Source organism: Ailuropoda melanoleuca, chromosome 16 (genome assembly GCF_002007445.2).
Source record: "Ailuropoda melanoleuca isolate Jingjing chromosome 16, ASM200744v2, whole genome shotgun sequence".
Lineage (NCBI taxonomy): Eukaryota > Metazoa > Chordata > Mammalia > Carnivora > Ursidae > Ailuropoda > Ailuropoda melanoleuca.
The window spans coordinates 56,426,644-56,443,610 of NC_048233.1; the positions used below are offsets into that span (position 1 = coordinate 56,426,644).

The window sequence follows — 16,967 nt, forward strand, 5'->3', positions numbered from 1 at the left end:
TATGATTTCATAGATATTTTGGGTTTTTCCCATTACCTCTTTAATAGCAATAGAAATTCTTAGACATGTTTGGGAAAGGCTGTCTTTTCTCTGGACTTCCTTCCCTACCTACCAGAAATGAAGCAAGACCCTATGTTCTGCCCTGTCTCTACCCCCAAGTATGTCTCCCCAGTGTCAGAACCTGTCTGTGAATTTGAAATACATTGGTTCAAGTCATATCTCATGCTGTAAAATGTCAAAGACCTTAGGAAAAAGTGTGGTGATGTAATGGAAAATATCTGTTTTCCAAGAGGTACCTGGTAAACTATCTTAAACCTGTGAAAGATAGACAGTATTGTTCTGAAAATTCTCTATAGCCTAGAGAGCCCTCGATGCGAAATAAAACCTTTGTTATAGGACTGTTTGGTTTTCGGTTTTCTCCTTTTAGGTGAAAGAGGAAAAACAAAATATCCTAGTAATTAAGGTTGCAATTAGTCTAGATTTTGCTTGAAATGCAAGGTCCTGTGATATTGTTTAAGGAGGCTGAAGCCCAGTGGAAGATTTTGAGGGGCTCTCATGCGATTTTTTTCTGTGTTAGACAGGACTATGCAGAGCTAGAAAAGCAGCTGAAAGAAGTCTTTAAGGAGCGAAGCAACATCCTCCATCAGCTGACAAAGACATCAAGAGAACTTGATGGAATTAAAGTCAACCTTCAGGTGAGATGAAAACTAATTTTCCTGCAGCAAAGACTGAGGACTCACCCCATTTGTCTCGGTGGATTAACATTAAAGACTCCTGCATTTTTTACCAGTTTTGAATATGTTTCTGGGTTTGACCAGGGGAGTTATTTATTCACATTATTATCCTATGAGCTTTGAAAAGAAATGTCATTTGAAATGCAGTCTGGGAATCTGTGGTTTGCAGATTCAGAAAGGAGAAAATTATGTGCTCTGCAAGGCCATCAGTCTCTCATAGCTTCTAAGATCAATTTGACCCCTGTGTTTTTTATATTATAAAATGATGAAAACTAATTATGACCAAGAGTTGAATGAATGTAGGAATGATCTCTAGAAGAGAATTTTAAATTCCACAAACGATAATTCTCAAGATTCTTTAATAATCCTCATTACTAAAATGGGAAAATGTCTTAGAAAGTCAAGAGTCATCTATGAAAATGTATTAATACTTGGTGAAATCTCAGTCAAAAGCCAAAGACAAGATCTATATCTGATAAGAAAAATTTTCTGAAATATCTGATATTTTGATATTTGAACACTGAATTTTTTGAGGACATAATTTTAATTTTCATAATATATCTGTGAGATAGATACTATTCATATGATTTTTTTCTTGTTATACATGAGGGATTATGTTTAGAAGAGATACATTATTTTTGAATGTCACAAGGTAAGCCAGAGTTTAAATGTAGGAAATCTGGCTTCAGGGCCTGTGTATTAGTTACTGCACAAAATCATATTTCTGAACCATGTGGAGTCAGTGTGGTCCTTAGCTTTTTCTTCCTTGAAGATGTTGATGATGATGGTGTCCATAGCCATGACAACTTATTGAACATGGTCAAGGTCTTGTGTTAGTTTTCTTTGTACAGTCTGTATTTTTTTACATGAAGACTTTGGTTATTAGTAGTTTCATTTGTAGGTGAGAAAGCAAGACTTAGAGAAAGGTTAAGAAACTATAGGGGACACAGAGAGAGTTAGGTGGCAGAGCAGGCGTAGGAGCCCAGTGCCCAAGCTCATGTTTTAAAAGTTATATTACAACTTGAGGACATTAAAATAAGAGCGGAAAAACCACCAATACTCCATTAGAACACAGAGACAGGTAGCAGGCTAAGGACAGTGCTATGACGGGAGAATATACAGAATGTTAGGGAAGCCCTGACTCAGATGAAAAGGGGACTAAGTGAATTTCTGTAGGAAGCTGATACCAGAGTTGCACCTGATCATTAAGTAGAAATTCAACAGTTATATGAGGCAAAGAATGTTCAGTACACCTGCACCTTCTCAGAGGCATGAAACACCTGGCAATTTGAAACTGTCTCATGCATATGGTGAGATGCCCATGTGTGACCAGGACACTCAGTGTGTCTATACCGGTAGCCTAAGTTAGGACACCCAATCACAATCTGGAAAATTGCTTGATAACGATGTCTAGTTTCATAGAATCATGTTTCTTAAAAGGGTAACAATTGTACCACTAGATGTAGTTGCAATTTTAAAAATGCCTTTCTTTTTTCCATTTCCTGTCAGCCAGTATGCAAGGTGTTTTTCATTTTTTATCTTATTAAATCCTCTTAGCAATCTGTTCACAAAATTTTACTCATAAAATGAGGAAACAAGACTCAAATAGGCCAAGGAAGTGCCCAGTCATACATCTAATAAATACTGAATCTAGGTTTTAAACTCTTAGTGAATACTACATAGCCCATTCTACATTTTAACCCAATGGGACTTCATGAAGACAGGAGCTTTGAAAGTCTTGTTGTAGTCTTCTCTGTAACCATAGCCCCCGAATGGGATGGTAATGGATGGTAACATAGGTCAACCAGTAAGCATTATGTTGATTAATTAGTAGATATCTCAACCTTTAGCACCCTTAAAGGAACCAAGAATATTTTCCAAATATACCCCACTTCCCTGGACATTTCTGGGTAAATAATAATCCAGTACACTTCAGCTCTTCTACTGATATATACCTTGCTGACTCCTGTCTATATCTACCCTTTCCATTTCTACATCTCATGTTCTTTTTCGTTTGTTTGTTTTTTTATTTTAAATTTCTTGGAGCCAGTCACCTGCTTGATCCTGGTTTCCTTCAGAATGCCCAGAATATAGCAGATAGTCAATAAATGAGTAAGCATATTTTATTGCACTTTTCATCAAGAATTTTACCACATCTGTTTTATCCTCTGAGTTTTCCAATAACTATCTAAAGTAGTCAGTTCAAAAATCTCATCCCTGTATTTCACCTAAGGAAGTCAAAAGGCAGATTTTGTGACCTGCTGCAGGCTGTGGACGTGGGGCTTGATCCCAGAACCCTGGGATCATGACCTGGGCCGAAGGCAGACACTTCACCGACTGAGCCACCCAGGTGCCCAGAAAGAAGCTTTTCTTAAGCAGTTCAGCCCACCACACCCCCATCAGACTGCTGATTTTACTATATGAAAATTGCTTGACTTCAGCATTAGACTATAAAATTTGTGAAGGCAGACACTATGCCCCTGCACAGGACTTTGCATAATTCATGATAGATATTTGTTAAATAGATATTAAGTAAACCAAGTATTTGCCATTCCTAAGATTGTCAATTTTCTGCCTGCCACAGCTGCTCTTCCTGCAAATAATATCATTGCTCCTCAGTTCCAACTTCTAATAGCAAGAAAGATAGGTTACCCTGTTAAATAGTTTATTGAGTATAAATAAGAAAGTTCTTAGGGAAGACTTAATGGGACAGATTCTGTAATGAGAATAGCTCAGTGGGCTTTTCTGCTTGAAGTCACACTCTGTGGATGTTGAATTTGCCAGAGTAAATAAACACTAATGACTGAGGTTGTACTTCATTTTTTTTTCTCTTAATACCTTATCTTGTCAGAGCAGTTACAATTTTACATAGCCCTAGTTTTTCTGTGTATTCTGCATTACTCATTAATAATAAATAGACAAGACCAAACAGGTACATGCTTTTGGGCTGCTTTGATCTTGAATTATTTTATGACTTAGCTGATTCAGAGAGGTCTTTTATGTCTGTCTGAATTTGTAGAAACTATGCCAGAGCTGGTTTGCCATACCTGCAAAGAACACAATGAAACTTCAGCTGCAGAGCAGAAGATGTGTTTTGTACTCCCTTGTAAAGAGACCTAGATATTGGAGACCATTTTCCCCTCCATCGAACCTCTAAAGGCTGGAACTCAGCCAATTCCCTTTCACCACTGGGTAGCACCTGTGCTTGGCATCATCGATTCCTGCATGTATCCTCAAGGCCAGGAGGATCAGTGTGGCCTCATTTGCACATTCTTGTTTCAGGGCTAGGAGCAGTCACACCTGTGCCATAGAGACAAAAGGAAAGTGAGCCTCAATTTATCACTTGAATAAGATTTTCTTTTCCTACTTTTCTTATCAGTCTTTGAAAAATGAGGAGAAATCTTCCAAAACTGATGTTGAGAAGCTTCTGGAAATAGGTCAGAGACAAAGGTAAGACTGTGCTTTCCTTTAATGTTCTCAGTTCTTTTTTTTCCCCCCGAGTGTCAAACTCCATTCAGAAACTTCACAAAAGTTAGGTCATTCTCAAAGCATTAATTCACTTACCTTCTTACTTATACTTGAAGGCTTCAGAATCTTGTTGAAATGCAGGTTTGTGTACAGTAAATCTATGGTGGGGCTGGAAATGGTGCATTTCTAACAAGTTCTCTGGTGATGGTGATGCTATGCTGCTTGTCTGCAAATCACAGAATGTTTATGGATCTGTAGTATTTTCCTCTATTATCTTAGGAAGATAGACCGTGGTAAGTCTGCCCATCAATAGACAGATGCAGTAACACTGATTTCAGTGGGCCCTGTGATGAAAACTTGATCATGGCGATGATGGTGGGGGTGATGAAGAATGGGGTAATCTTAGTAACAATATAAGTAGAATTAGTCTAATCTTATTAGTGTTGGATTATTTTTTTTTGAAGAAAGTGTATTGTGAGATAGATTTCTATGCAGTATAAAAAGCTATATGGTTTGAAATTGCCTCTCAAAGGGAAAAAAGAAGATATTTTAAGGTAGGGGCAAGCTAGCATTTGTTATATACTTACTAGAGACTCTGCCAGATGTTTTATATATATTTTCCCATTTCACCCTCACAATTACCTTATAAGTAGATATGATTATCACTATTTAATACATAGGAACTATTGTTCAAAGGGCTTAAATGAGTTGATGGGAGTTGTGTTAGTTGGAATTTGCTCTGCTGTGTCTCACCCAATAGCCACACCCTTTCACGTTAGTTCACTCATCACAAAGCACAAAGCTGTTAAGAAGCTTACACACACTATACTATGTAGTCTCTTCTTGCCATCTTGTATCTTCTCCACTGTCCTCGCCTTTTGACCCAGAAATCTATCATTGACGTGTATTTGGATCAAGCCAATGACACATTAAAAATATCAAACTGAGTGTCCTATGTTGACTCTTTTTATTATTTAAATGAAATTATTATTTCTTGAGCATGAAATTCTCTTCAAAGTTCAGTATTAAAGAGCATGTATAAAATACTTTCCCAGGATATTCCCCGAAATAGGTCATTTTAAGTGATTGTATTAGTTTGAAATAAACCACCTCTTAAAGCACCCATGTTCAATATCTGGTTCATTGAATCAGTGTCAGAGAATTATAAACCGCAGTTTGAATTAAGAATAACTAGTCAAAATAGACCAAGAGACACTGAAAATGATGACTTTTTATAGAGCATTCCATGGTGGGAGAGAACGAAATGAGAAAAGAAGTGACCCCTGCACGGCACATGCGCAGCACCACTGACAGGGTTGCTGTGACTGAGGAAGACAGAGTGAGTGAGGGCAGATCAGCAAACGAAGCTGTATGCATGTATGATTGGGACCAGAGATACAAACTTCTAAGCCTTGGTCCAGAATGGACTTCAGCCACTAGCAGTAGAGAACCCATTTTGGGTAGTTCTATAAGAGCATGACATAAAGTATTTTAGGAGGATCACTCTGCAAACATTGTTCAGCGTAGAAAGAAAGAGACATAGACCAGGTTGAGGAAAGCTGGCTTGGAGGACAGGACAGGGTGATCTCAGCAGTGAGAACCACGGAGAGGAATCAAGTCTGTCTGTCTTCATTGGTGCAGAGACACGGATGAGGAGACAGGCTTATGCGTGAAGTGGATAAGAAAAAGCCTATTCCTTTAGTTTGCTGATAATCATCCTAAATTATGTTTAGCTCTTTCTACATGTCACACGAAATATCCAGAGAAACCAGAAAAAAAACATGGTTTGGTTTATTAAGAATTTCAGATCATCATCTACACATTTGTTATGGTATACAAACTACCAGACGATGGGCCAAGTCATTCAATGAAAGGACAGAACGGAGCAGATATATGGTATCACGATTTCAGTATTTTATCCAGAATTTGAAAACGTGTTTAAAATGTGTAACTTGTATAATGTACACAAAGACAGAATAGAAAATTCAGTAAATTCTAACAATAGGTAATTTCTCAAAAAGATATGACCTTTGATGTATTAATTTTTGTTGATTACTTAGAAAGAGATATATAAAAATCATGGTTGCCTAAGGTGAAGCAGGCCTGTATCTCATTTTGAAAAGAAGAGATACTAATAAACCATAAAAGAAAAACAATGTTATTTTGGAATATTAAAAAAATATTGACTGATTGCAAATTTAGAAGCATTATCTGAGTCTGAAACAGTGCACTGTGTTGTAGTTGCCATTTGGCTGTACATCCCGCTCTTAATAATCCCTCCTCCGCTGGGATGCTTGCCACCTGACACTTATCCGCAGGAGTGGTCTCAAGAAGTCAGGCTTCTTTTATGTGACTCCAACATCACTCACAGTTAATAGGCTCAGAGGTGATCACCAAGACAAAACCAAATCAATTACAATTTCCTTCTTGGAATTGTAACCAAGAGGCATCTGATCAGTCTCCCTGTGTAGCTGGAACCAGACTGTCAGTAAGTAAACTCCGAGGTTATGGGGTGGCCATATACAACCATGCAGAGTGAGCAAAGAGTCACTCTCTGCTGAGAAAGGGAATGTGTGTGCATATTTTTGTGTGTACACGTGGGAGAGAGAGAGCGAGCATGAAATGTTGTGTTGACCCTTGAGTGTTACATTTTCAGTAATATTTTGACAGCCTAGATCATATTCATAGCAGAGGACCAGATGTAAACCATACCATATGAGGAGTAAGAGTGTGTACCCACAAAATGGAAACTTGGGGGGTAGGAGGGTAACCTAAAGTGTCTGAAAACTGTCTTCGAAAAAAGTGATAAAACATTTTATTCACTATGGTGGCTGGTGGGTGGGAGATTTCCTAGAAGGCAGTTTTAGACTCTGTGTACCAAAGGATTATAAAATATCATGTTCTCTGAAGACAAAAAGAATGTGTGGGATAGTGCCAAGTGCCCCGTCTGAAGTGTTTTTACCATACAAGTTGGTAACCACTTGAGAAAAATGCCTTCCTGTAGTGTGACTTGGGTGAGTGTGTTTTTTTATATTTATAATTTGATATGAAGATGTAGGAAACAGCTGCCATTTCAAATCCCTTGTAACGAAATTCTGTGCAGAAATGGGCTCAGCCCCCTGGGCAGGCTGTCATAGTTGTCACTGGAGCCGTCAGTCCTTTAGCATTAAAGACTCGGCTAGTATCCCAAATAGGACCCTGGAGTAGTAGCTACAGTTGGGGTAAATCCCTGTTGGGGGAGGGGGCCCATGAGTGAGTCAGGAGTCCTCTCTCATAGGAGTATAACTTAGCAAGAGTGTGAAGCACAGATTGGGGGCTCCCTAAACCATGAGGGCGGCAGAATGTGTAGCATTAAGCCTGGAAGGCAAAAGAGAATATAGAGACGTTCAGAAGTTTCAAAAGATCATCTTTACCATTCTGATAGCTTTCCTTGACGTGAAAATATGCAGCGTCCTCTCCCTTCTCCAGTTTTTAACAACTTCAACAGTTCATTTTTTTATGCTCCCTACATTGCCTATAGATGTCAGTATGTGGGAATTTTTGATACACACACACACACACACACACATACACACACACACTCATATTTTATTTTTATAAAATATATAGTATTTTATGGTTTAATTTAAAAATATATATATCATTTAAAAAACAAAAAAGAATAATATTAAAATTCAAAAATAATCATAAAATGATAATCATTATAAAATTTTACCATAATTTTTTTATCAGTTAGAAATACAATAGTTTGCATTTTCATTCAGTGTTTGTTAAAGATCTGAGTGTTAGGGATAATATGTAGCTCCTTCCATCCTTCCCTCCCTTCTTTCTTTTCCTCCTCTTTCTCCCTCCCTGTAAAGGTAGTATAATGACTCTAGAGTTTGAACACATGGGCTCTAGAACCCAATTCACCACCTTTCTTTGTATCAGTTTTCTCTCTGTAGTGTTGTCATAGTTTGAAGTAAACCTTCTAAGAGTGTCTGATGCATTGTAAGCCTACAACATACATAGACATTACTATTACATTGTATTATGCCACAAATGCTCTTTGTGGAAGATAGCAGAAAGAATAATAGAAGTCTAAATTTTAAATGTTCCTATATGAAACAATCCTAATAAGTGATACCTATTTGAGGAAGGAATAGAAGCTGAGACTTAAGTCCACTCTAAGCAAAAGCATATTACGAGCTTCACATAGGCAAACATAAATCATCTATGAACCAAAGTGACTGTAATTATTTTATAACTTGTTCCAGTTATATTTTGCTTTGCAAACAAAGTCCAAATTGATTTTAACAATCATACAGGCTCTCACTGATATCCTGAAATTGAGACTGGGACTAAGGGTTTCTTGTGTAAGAAATCTGGGAGCATCATTAAATCCCATTGGATGAAAGAACAGCTTGTAGTTGTGTAGGATGTAGTGGTCAAAGAATGTACTTAAGGACCTAGGGTGGTGCTGTTGGTTATGACAGAGATTTCATATTTATTAAGCAATCATTTTCCAGGCATCGTGCTAAGCATTTGCCTACATTATGTCACCTACACCTCACTGTAAACCTATCAGGTAGCTCTTTTATTGTACCCATTTTATAGATGAAGAAAATGGGTCTAAGAGGGTACACTTACTCCTATCCCTAGTCTCTGTAGTGTGGTTACACACAAAGCTTGCAGGGGTAGTCTTTTGGCACTAGATTGGGAATTTTAAATTAGTTTGAGTTCTGCTGGTAAGACTAGGAAAGGTTTCTGTTTGGCTGTTGTTGCTTTAAAGGAGTCTAATTCCTGTAGCCAGAATAAAACACACACACACACACACACAGACTTACATACTAACCCTTATCTGGATCAGACCTTTTGGAAGTGGTAGCTTAGGTGATTAAATGGAGGCAGAGAAAGATATTGTGATTTGCCATAAATGAGTCAATCTTAAACCCTTGAGAGGAATCCAAAATTATGGAAATGTTTATATTTTTAACAAGTGAGACAAGGTCCATATGTATTAGTGAGCTTGAGACGTAATGTGTATCTACATGCAGACATGTATTTATTTTACTAACAACAATAAATGAAGCAGCTTTCAAGTTCAGAATAAGTCTCTTTTCTCTTCGTTTTTATAAAAAGTCTCAGGCCTTATAAAGTATGTCTGAAGTATGCTGCCTGAGAATTAATCAATTAGGAGAACCCAAGGGGAGTTGTAATTTTATCCTATCAGCAAGTCTGTGGCAACTTTTTTTCTAACCAGCATATTCACACCCTGGCATGCTGTCACTAAAATTAGCTTTTCAACTCTAATTATTGCATTGATTTGATTTAACACATTATACAGCTCACAGATGATTCACACAGTGGGATTCTTACAAGACACAATAGCAAGGCAATTTCCTTTAAATACAGCTTGCTTTTAGTACTTGCATGGGAGAGAAAACTTTATTAATAGAATCCTCAGACACATCCTGCATGCTTAACGTGTTCCTACATACAGTTCTAGTTATCTGTTTCCTAAATGTATGTCGACAGCAAAGCCTCTTTTCATAATATACACAGGAAATAACAGAATTATGTCTCTCTCTTGCTATTTTCTCCTAGAGAACAAATGAAGTCTCTCCAGGAGGTCCTGCAAAATCAACTTAAAGAGACATCTGAGAAAGCAGAAAAACAACAAGCTACTGTAAGTGTGTTTCTTTTTTGTGTACTTTGCTTTGGGGTTGGGAATTTTTTTTCCTCCCAAAACACTATGGAATAAATGTACCTGTAAAAAATAAAAGAATACAGTAAAGAAAATGCAGTCACCAAGATCATAAAAATACTTGGTCAGCATTCATTCTAAGAAAATATTTTTGTTGTATTTGATTGTTAGGGGTCTTCTAATTCCCAACCCTCACTTATTGATGAACACAGAAGTCAAGAGTGGGACAAAAGTGCTGGTGTCAGCCTCACACCAATGGATCCTGAATCATGGCATATAATTGACCTTGACCAGATTCCTAGGCCCCACCCATCTTCTAGGGAACAGGAATCTCTCAGTGGCGGGGCCATACACAGCCTGTTTAATCAACTCCACAGGTGATTCTGACACACCCCAAGGCTTGAGAATCAAACTTCTCTCCAGATTTTCTCACTAGATTTCTCCTTTATTTTCCAGAACCATCTTATATACCAGTTATGGGAGTAGACCTTTTATTTTGTTTCTAGGACCTGAGTCTATTTTAAAATATAATATATTAATGGAAAATTTAAGGTACAGTTCATCCAACAAATCAGGAAATGATCACCTTTGAGAATTTAGTTTATTTCTCACAGTTCTCAAGAGGGGTGGCGTGCCTTGTGACATGTGACTATTCCAGGGACGTACTCATGTAGGTCATGAGGCAGCGGGAGGTGAGAAGCTGTGGGCAAGAGCCTTTATTGTGGTTTCTGTGGGAAAGAATGTGTGAGGCAGGGGAAGCAGGCTTAGGAGGAGTCAATGTGAATGATCTCAGCGGGCTCTGGGGCATAGGGAATGCCCCTAGTTGTCTGATACCTGACCCTGGGATGGTTAGGTATATCGGCCTGTGAGAACATGCCAATACAAAGGGGTGGCTGGGGTTAAGGGCTCTGGGTTGGTTAGTTTGTTTTTGAAAAGCATGTCACCAGGAGGAATTTGTTCAGTGTTTGCAACTGAGTGACTAGTATGTGTTAACTCAGTCTAGAAAGAGATGACGGGAACTTCAATAAATATGGGATTGAGATATACTTATGAAAACAATGGTTATTTCTTGTTTTTTTTTTTTATTAAAGATTTTTATTTATTTATTTGACGGAGAGAGACAGCCAGTGAGAGAGGGAACGCAAGCAGGGGGAGTGGGAGAGGAAGAAGCAGGCTCCTAGCAGAGGAGCCTGATGTGGGGCTAGATCCCAGAGCACCGGGATCGCCCTGAGCCAAAGGCAGACGCTTAACTGCGCCACCCAGGCGCCCCAACAATGGTTATTTCTTTAATGTGTATCTAGTGGGATCTAGAAGAAAGATTTCATAGTACTGGGAATTACCTCTTCCAAATTTTGGTAGACTCAAACAGAATGCATTGTGCCTGTTCTCCTTATTTGAAAATTCTAGGTTAACTAAGAATTAAACTAATTTGTATGTATAAACTTTTTTTTTTTTTGGTAAATAGTTATTTTCTCTGTTAGAAAGAGTGTTGGTGTAATTGAAGGTTGGGTAAGAAGGAGAGATAAAGGTAATTTTAATTGTTTACTCTCAAATAGAGGGGAAAACTGGATTTAATTCTGCAAACATTGTGCTATTTTAGATTTAAGAGCAGATAATCTTACATGCTACCCTTGATTACATAACTGATTACTATGCCTTTTTCCATAAAAGTAGATTTATATTTTATGCAAAAAATGTTACAAATACATCATTTGATAAGTTTATGGTAAAATGTTATGAAACTTTAAGGATAAATTTAAATTACAAAAATGAAAGAAGATAGACTTAAGAAAAATTAAATTGAAGAAACAGTAAAGCTGCCATGATCTAATTCCATGGGAAAATACTTTTTATGAACATGTGAACCTTTGTTATTATCCCTAAGCAATCTTTCAAACCTGTGTTCCTCATGAAAACTCCTAACAGACGGTAAGGAAGAATGAGCTCTCATTCTCTGTAACCAGAGTAATTAAAGATATTAATGCTCATTGGATGCATTTCACTACTCTTGTTAATTTTTATGGCTTAACTTGCCCTAAGTGAGACATAATTAGTCTAAAGGCAAAAATTAGCTTCTAGCTTTGACTCTCATTAAGAGTAAAGAATTGCTATGTTCTTACATTCTTTGTTCAAAGTAAATAAATGGTATTTTCTCTTTCTGAGAATTAAATTCATATCTACCTACTAGGAATGCTTATTTTGCCGGGGGTGTTAAAACCTTTTGGGATTTTAGACTAATGGTTTCAAAATGCTCATACTTTTTGAATATTCTGAATATATTTTAGCTCTTGAATATTTGAACACTGCGTTCTCAAGATTTTCTGTCCTAGTTTCACATTTAAGTACTTATATTCTTAACATTGCAATGTATTTTCATTATACTCTTTTATTTATTTATTATTTATTTATTTTTAAGTAACCTCTGTGTCCAAAGTGGGGCTCAAACTCCCAACCCTGAGATCGAGAGTCCCCTACTTTACTGACTAAGCCAGCCAGGTGACTGAGTTTAACTTTAATTAAAGTTAGTTGTTGGGGTGCCTGGCTGGCTCAGTTGGTAGAGCAGGTGACTTGATCTCGGGATCAGCAGTCTGAGCCCCACATTGAGGGTAGAGTTTACTTTAAGGAAAAAAATATTTATATAAGGACGCCCAGGTGACTCAGTCAGTTAAGTGTCTGCTTTCCACCCAGGTCATGATCCCAGGGTCCTGGGATCGAGTCCCACATCAGGTTCCCTGTTCAGCAAGGGAGTCTGTTTCTCCCTCTGCCTGCCCCTGGCATTGTCCTGCTTGTGCTCTCTCGCACTTTGTCTTTCTGACAAATAAATAAATAAAATCTTTAAAAAAAAAAAAGTAAAACCTGACCTTACTACTTTTAAAGGTTGTTTTGAAGTAATGTGTGAGAAAACCCCTTGTAATGTGTTTGGGTGTAAAAATAAAATAATCATTTACAAAAGTTGTTAATTATGTATAATATATACTGAACAGTATCACAGCGTGACGATTTGGGAAAAATAGTGGTCCGTGAAAGAATAGGTTATTAATATAAGCAAGATGGCTTTAAGTAGTTTGTGACTTAAAGACAAATCTGCAACATATCAAAATTTCTTCAGTGCTGGTGTAGACATAGTGTAAGCTCTGACAGCTGGGTTTTCCTTTTTGTAATGCAAGTGCTGACTTGAGCTTTGATTGTGAAGGCATCCACTTCAGAGATGGCTATCTGAAATACACACAGGGCCAGCCACGAGACTAGCTAACGCCCCAGGCCAGGTCCTCCCCATCCCAGCCTTCCAGCTCCAAAAATACCTCAGGCTCCTTTGTTTGGGAGATCTTGGTTGATTTCAGTAACTGACCATTTGGGATGCTTGTTGTTTCCTTCTGTTTTAAATTTCTCTTCTTATGTTTCAAATTCACCAATAAAAAGTGATCCCAGGAAACCCTAGGCCCCTACCTTCCACCCCAATAAAAGCAGAACATCAGACCTTCTCTCTCCCTGGCTCTTCCTACTCATGGCCTCACTGTGTGGCCCCAAGTGTGACATGTAATTTCCAGGACTTGTAAGTAATAAACCTTTTTTTTTTTTTTTTAATTCTCAAAATTTCCTAATGATATTGCTGAGTGTGTCTTGCAATCATACTAAGAACCACAAAGGTTGGTCCAGCCCCAAGATTGGTTATCTATAGGCTGAGACAGTACATAGCAGTAGAAATGGGTGCAAAAGCTCATTACTGGGGCATACCCTATTGCGCTGCATGCATATCTAATTTTGAACGGCATCACATCCTCCATTCCTTTGCATTATCAACTAAATCGAACTATCTTCTCAATGGGGCAGAATGTGACTTTATGTTTTCAGATTGCTGTCAGTATCATCATAGTTAAAATTTAACCTGAAAATTATTATGACCAAAACAATGGTCGTGGTAGTTCCCAGGCTTTTGGTTGTTTTATATGTAGTTTAACCATCCAAAATTGGTTTAGATTTCTATTACCATTTGAAGGAATGGTTTAAGGACCACTATACAAGCCAGAGAAGAGGGATGTTAACATTTGTTACGAGGATTTACATAATACACAAAAAGCAAAATGTACAGAAACATGCACGAGACTAATACGCATCAACTTCTGGAGAGGGAAGGGGGAAAAATTAGGTGGGGTTTTAATAGTAGGTGTAACGTTTTTCTTTTTTAAAAGGTCTGAACAGAATTGGACAATTTCATTTGTTTTTTCTTAGGGTTGGGCCCAGAGACATTTTACAAATTACTTCTTGGTCTTTTGTTTATGTTTGAAATGTTTCAGAACTATTTTTTTTAACTCTGTACATATGGTGAAAATTCATTTTACTCCCAAACTTAATTTCCACTGATTCAGTCTGTCTAGATATAATCCACATTACCAGTCTCTTTTGTATCATTCCAGGGATCTCCTAACTCTGTGTTGTCCAATATATAACCACTAGCTACATAAGGCTCTTGAGTATTATAAAACAGCTAGTCCAAATTGAGATATGCTATTAGTGTAAGACATACAATGGATTTTAATGATATATTGTAAAAAATAATGTAAATTCTATCATTAATCCATTACATGTCAAAATAGTATTTTGAGTATATTAAATTAAATAAAACATATTAGCAAAATTAATTTTATCTGTTTCCTTTTTCTTTTTTTAAAAAATGTGACTACCAGGACATTAAAAATGGGAGAAATTAAATATTTTATCTACTACCATTAAAGTTCCTTTTTATCAGAGTGAACCCTCACTGACTATAAAGTGTCAAGATTTTAACCACTATGCTATACTGATTTTTTTTTTTAAGTACTCAGTCAGATATACTCAGGCAGCAAAGGTGTTATGTTTATGTAAATACAGTTTGAAAAACTGACCTAAGTTTACAGATTCCAACAATATCAAATTCAGAAGGAAACATCATCGTTTCTTTGGTACAGTATTAGACAATTCTGTGCTTTACAGACCAGGAATATTACTATGCAATTGCTTTCCAACCTGCTATAGGTCAAAATTACCCGGAGAGTGTTTTATGAATGGAGATTTCTAGGCCCACCCCTAGAATCTAGCTTTTTGTTGTTGTTGTTTGTTTTGCTTTGTTTTTAAAAAACACAGTTTTTTAATTGACATTTAAATAGGTAAGAGAATCATAGTTATAATATGCATGGTTTCTCAATTTAAAAAAAATGAATCTTTTACTACGTGAGAAAAGGCTAATCAGTGGGTATATGTATGTATTGGGCAATGTAAGTTTGGTTAATGAAAATTTTAATCCTTTGTTCTTTTTCAATATTTGTTGATAAAGAGATAATCATTGTACTATGCTTCAGAAATCATGAAAATAAATTTATAAAAGCCATAGAGATTAATTTGAATTGTGCTTACATAATATTCCATTCATTTTCAGATTAATTTTTTAAAGACTGACATGGAAAGAAAGAGCAAAATGATCCGAGATCTCCAGAATGAGGTAAGTTATATTTCAGGCAAATTCTACATAAATCAAAGCATAGACACAAACTCACATATAGATTTGCCACAACTTTTGGAGTATTGATCGTATGCCAATTTGGTCTTTAGTGATGTACTAATGGAAAGGAATTGCAAGGTTGAGAACTTCAAAGAGTAGATAATCTCTACTTATATATATATTTGATAATGTTATTAGTTTATACCTCTCTAGTTCATTTTCCCTTCTAATTATACTTTGCTTGGTCTAATATTAAAAATTAATCTTCATTTCATAAATTCACCTGTCTACCCAATGACATTACAGGAGCTGAAGAAGAAGGCTAAGCTAGAAATTGACCTCATGCTAGGAAGAGCCAAACTAAAATGAAAAATTTATTTAAGATCGTCTTTGAATTAACATAGAGTTGAACAGAAATAAGCTGGAACAGCTTTCATTATAGCCTTTAAATTCTGAGAACCCTATAAAATACATATTTTCTTTGTCTTGTTACACAACTACTTTATTTTCTACAATTCCTCCATCACATTTATATTTCCACCTTTTTTCTTGAATGCAGTTAATTAATTAGTACTCTTAACCATGACTAATTAATGATACATTTTCCTTGATCAGTCTCACTAATTATGATTTATTTTGAATCCCAAATAATTGCTTTAGATTTTCCTAGTCTCTTTGTCTTCTCTCATTCCTTCATTTGTCCATCCCTTCCTTTTATTTTTTGAGACACTTAAACAATACATGAGCATCATTATTCACATTATTCCTAAATGGTTTCCACCTTGATATCAAGTTTAAAAAGATAGGCTTTACAAATGTTTTGATATCAAGCGTTCACCATCAGGACTCTGATTATGACATTAAAATGGTTTATCAGATGTGCATGTGCAAAGAATGCATAGGAGAAAGGAAAGCAAGAAATTTTAAATGGATTTCTGATTATTTTCTTGTATTTTAATTTCTTTCGAATACATTTTTATTCTGAGTGGTGTCTTTTTTTGTTTGTTTGTTTTGGTTTGGTTTTTTAGAGTGGGAGAAAGGGGGGGATGGGTAGAGGAGAGAGAGAATTTTATGCAGTCTCCATGCCCAGCACAGAGCCCAATAAGGGGCTTGATCTCATGACCCTGAGATTATGAGTTGAGCTGAAATCAAGAGTCATTTGCTCAACTGACTGAGCCACCCAGGTGTCCCAACTATTCTGAGTGTTCTTAAGAAACTTAAGAATTTAAGGTGGGTGGACTGATGACTTGATGATCGTTTTCCTGAGGCCTAAATCTTCTTGATCTCCTGTTTATAGTGGAAAATATCAGCAGACCAGAGTTATTAGAATACTGGGTGTGCTGGATAATAATATCTTGTTCACTGGAGCTCAGTGAGAGAGTCAGATTACTACAGTCAAACACTTCCAGGGATCATTTCAGACAGGGGGAATATTTCAAACATTAAAGTCAGTATTAAAATAAGAAATAAAGAACATTTGCTGCTGCATGCACAAACTCGCATACCAAACAACATGAGCACAGTTGTGTAATAATGAAAGGATTATAGGTTAATTTATATCCCCAAGCATTATCAGTTAACTTTTAATCTTAGATAATTTTTT

General features: G+C 36.6%; 1 protein-coding gene across 3 annotated transcripts in view; it reads left to right on the plus strand.

Annotated features, from left to right (window-relative positions):
• LUZP2 (leucine zipper protein 2) overlaps positions 1–16,967 on the plus strand; it is a 466,696-nt gene that overhangs the window by 211,820 nt on the left and 237,909 nt on the right. For 2 of the 3 annotated variants that reach the window (XM_019793075.2, XM_034645483.1), the window contains 4 exons: positions 578–695; positions 4,114–4,184; positions 9,789–9,870; positions 15,302–15,364. In XM_019793075.2, the coding sequence (XP_019648634.1) occupies positions 578–695; positions 4,114–4,184; positions 9,789–9,870; positions 15,302–15,364 (334 nt within the window). The remainder of the gene's footprint in view (positions 1–577; positions 696–4,113; positions 4,185–9,788; positions 9,871–15,301; positions 15,365–16,967) is intronic. The other variant, XM_034645484.1, reaches the window with a different exon arrangement.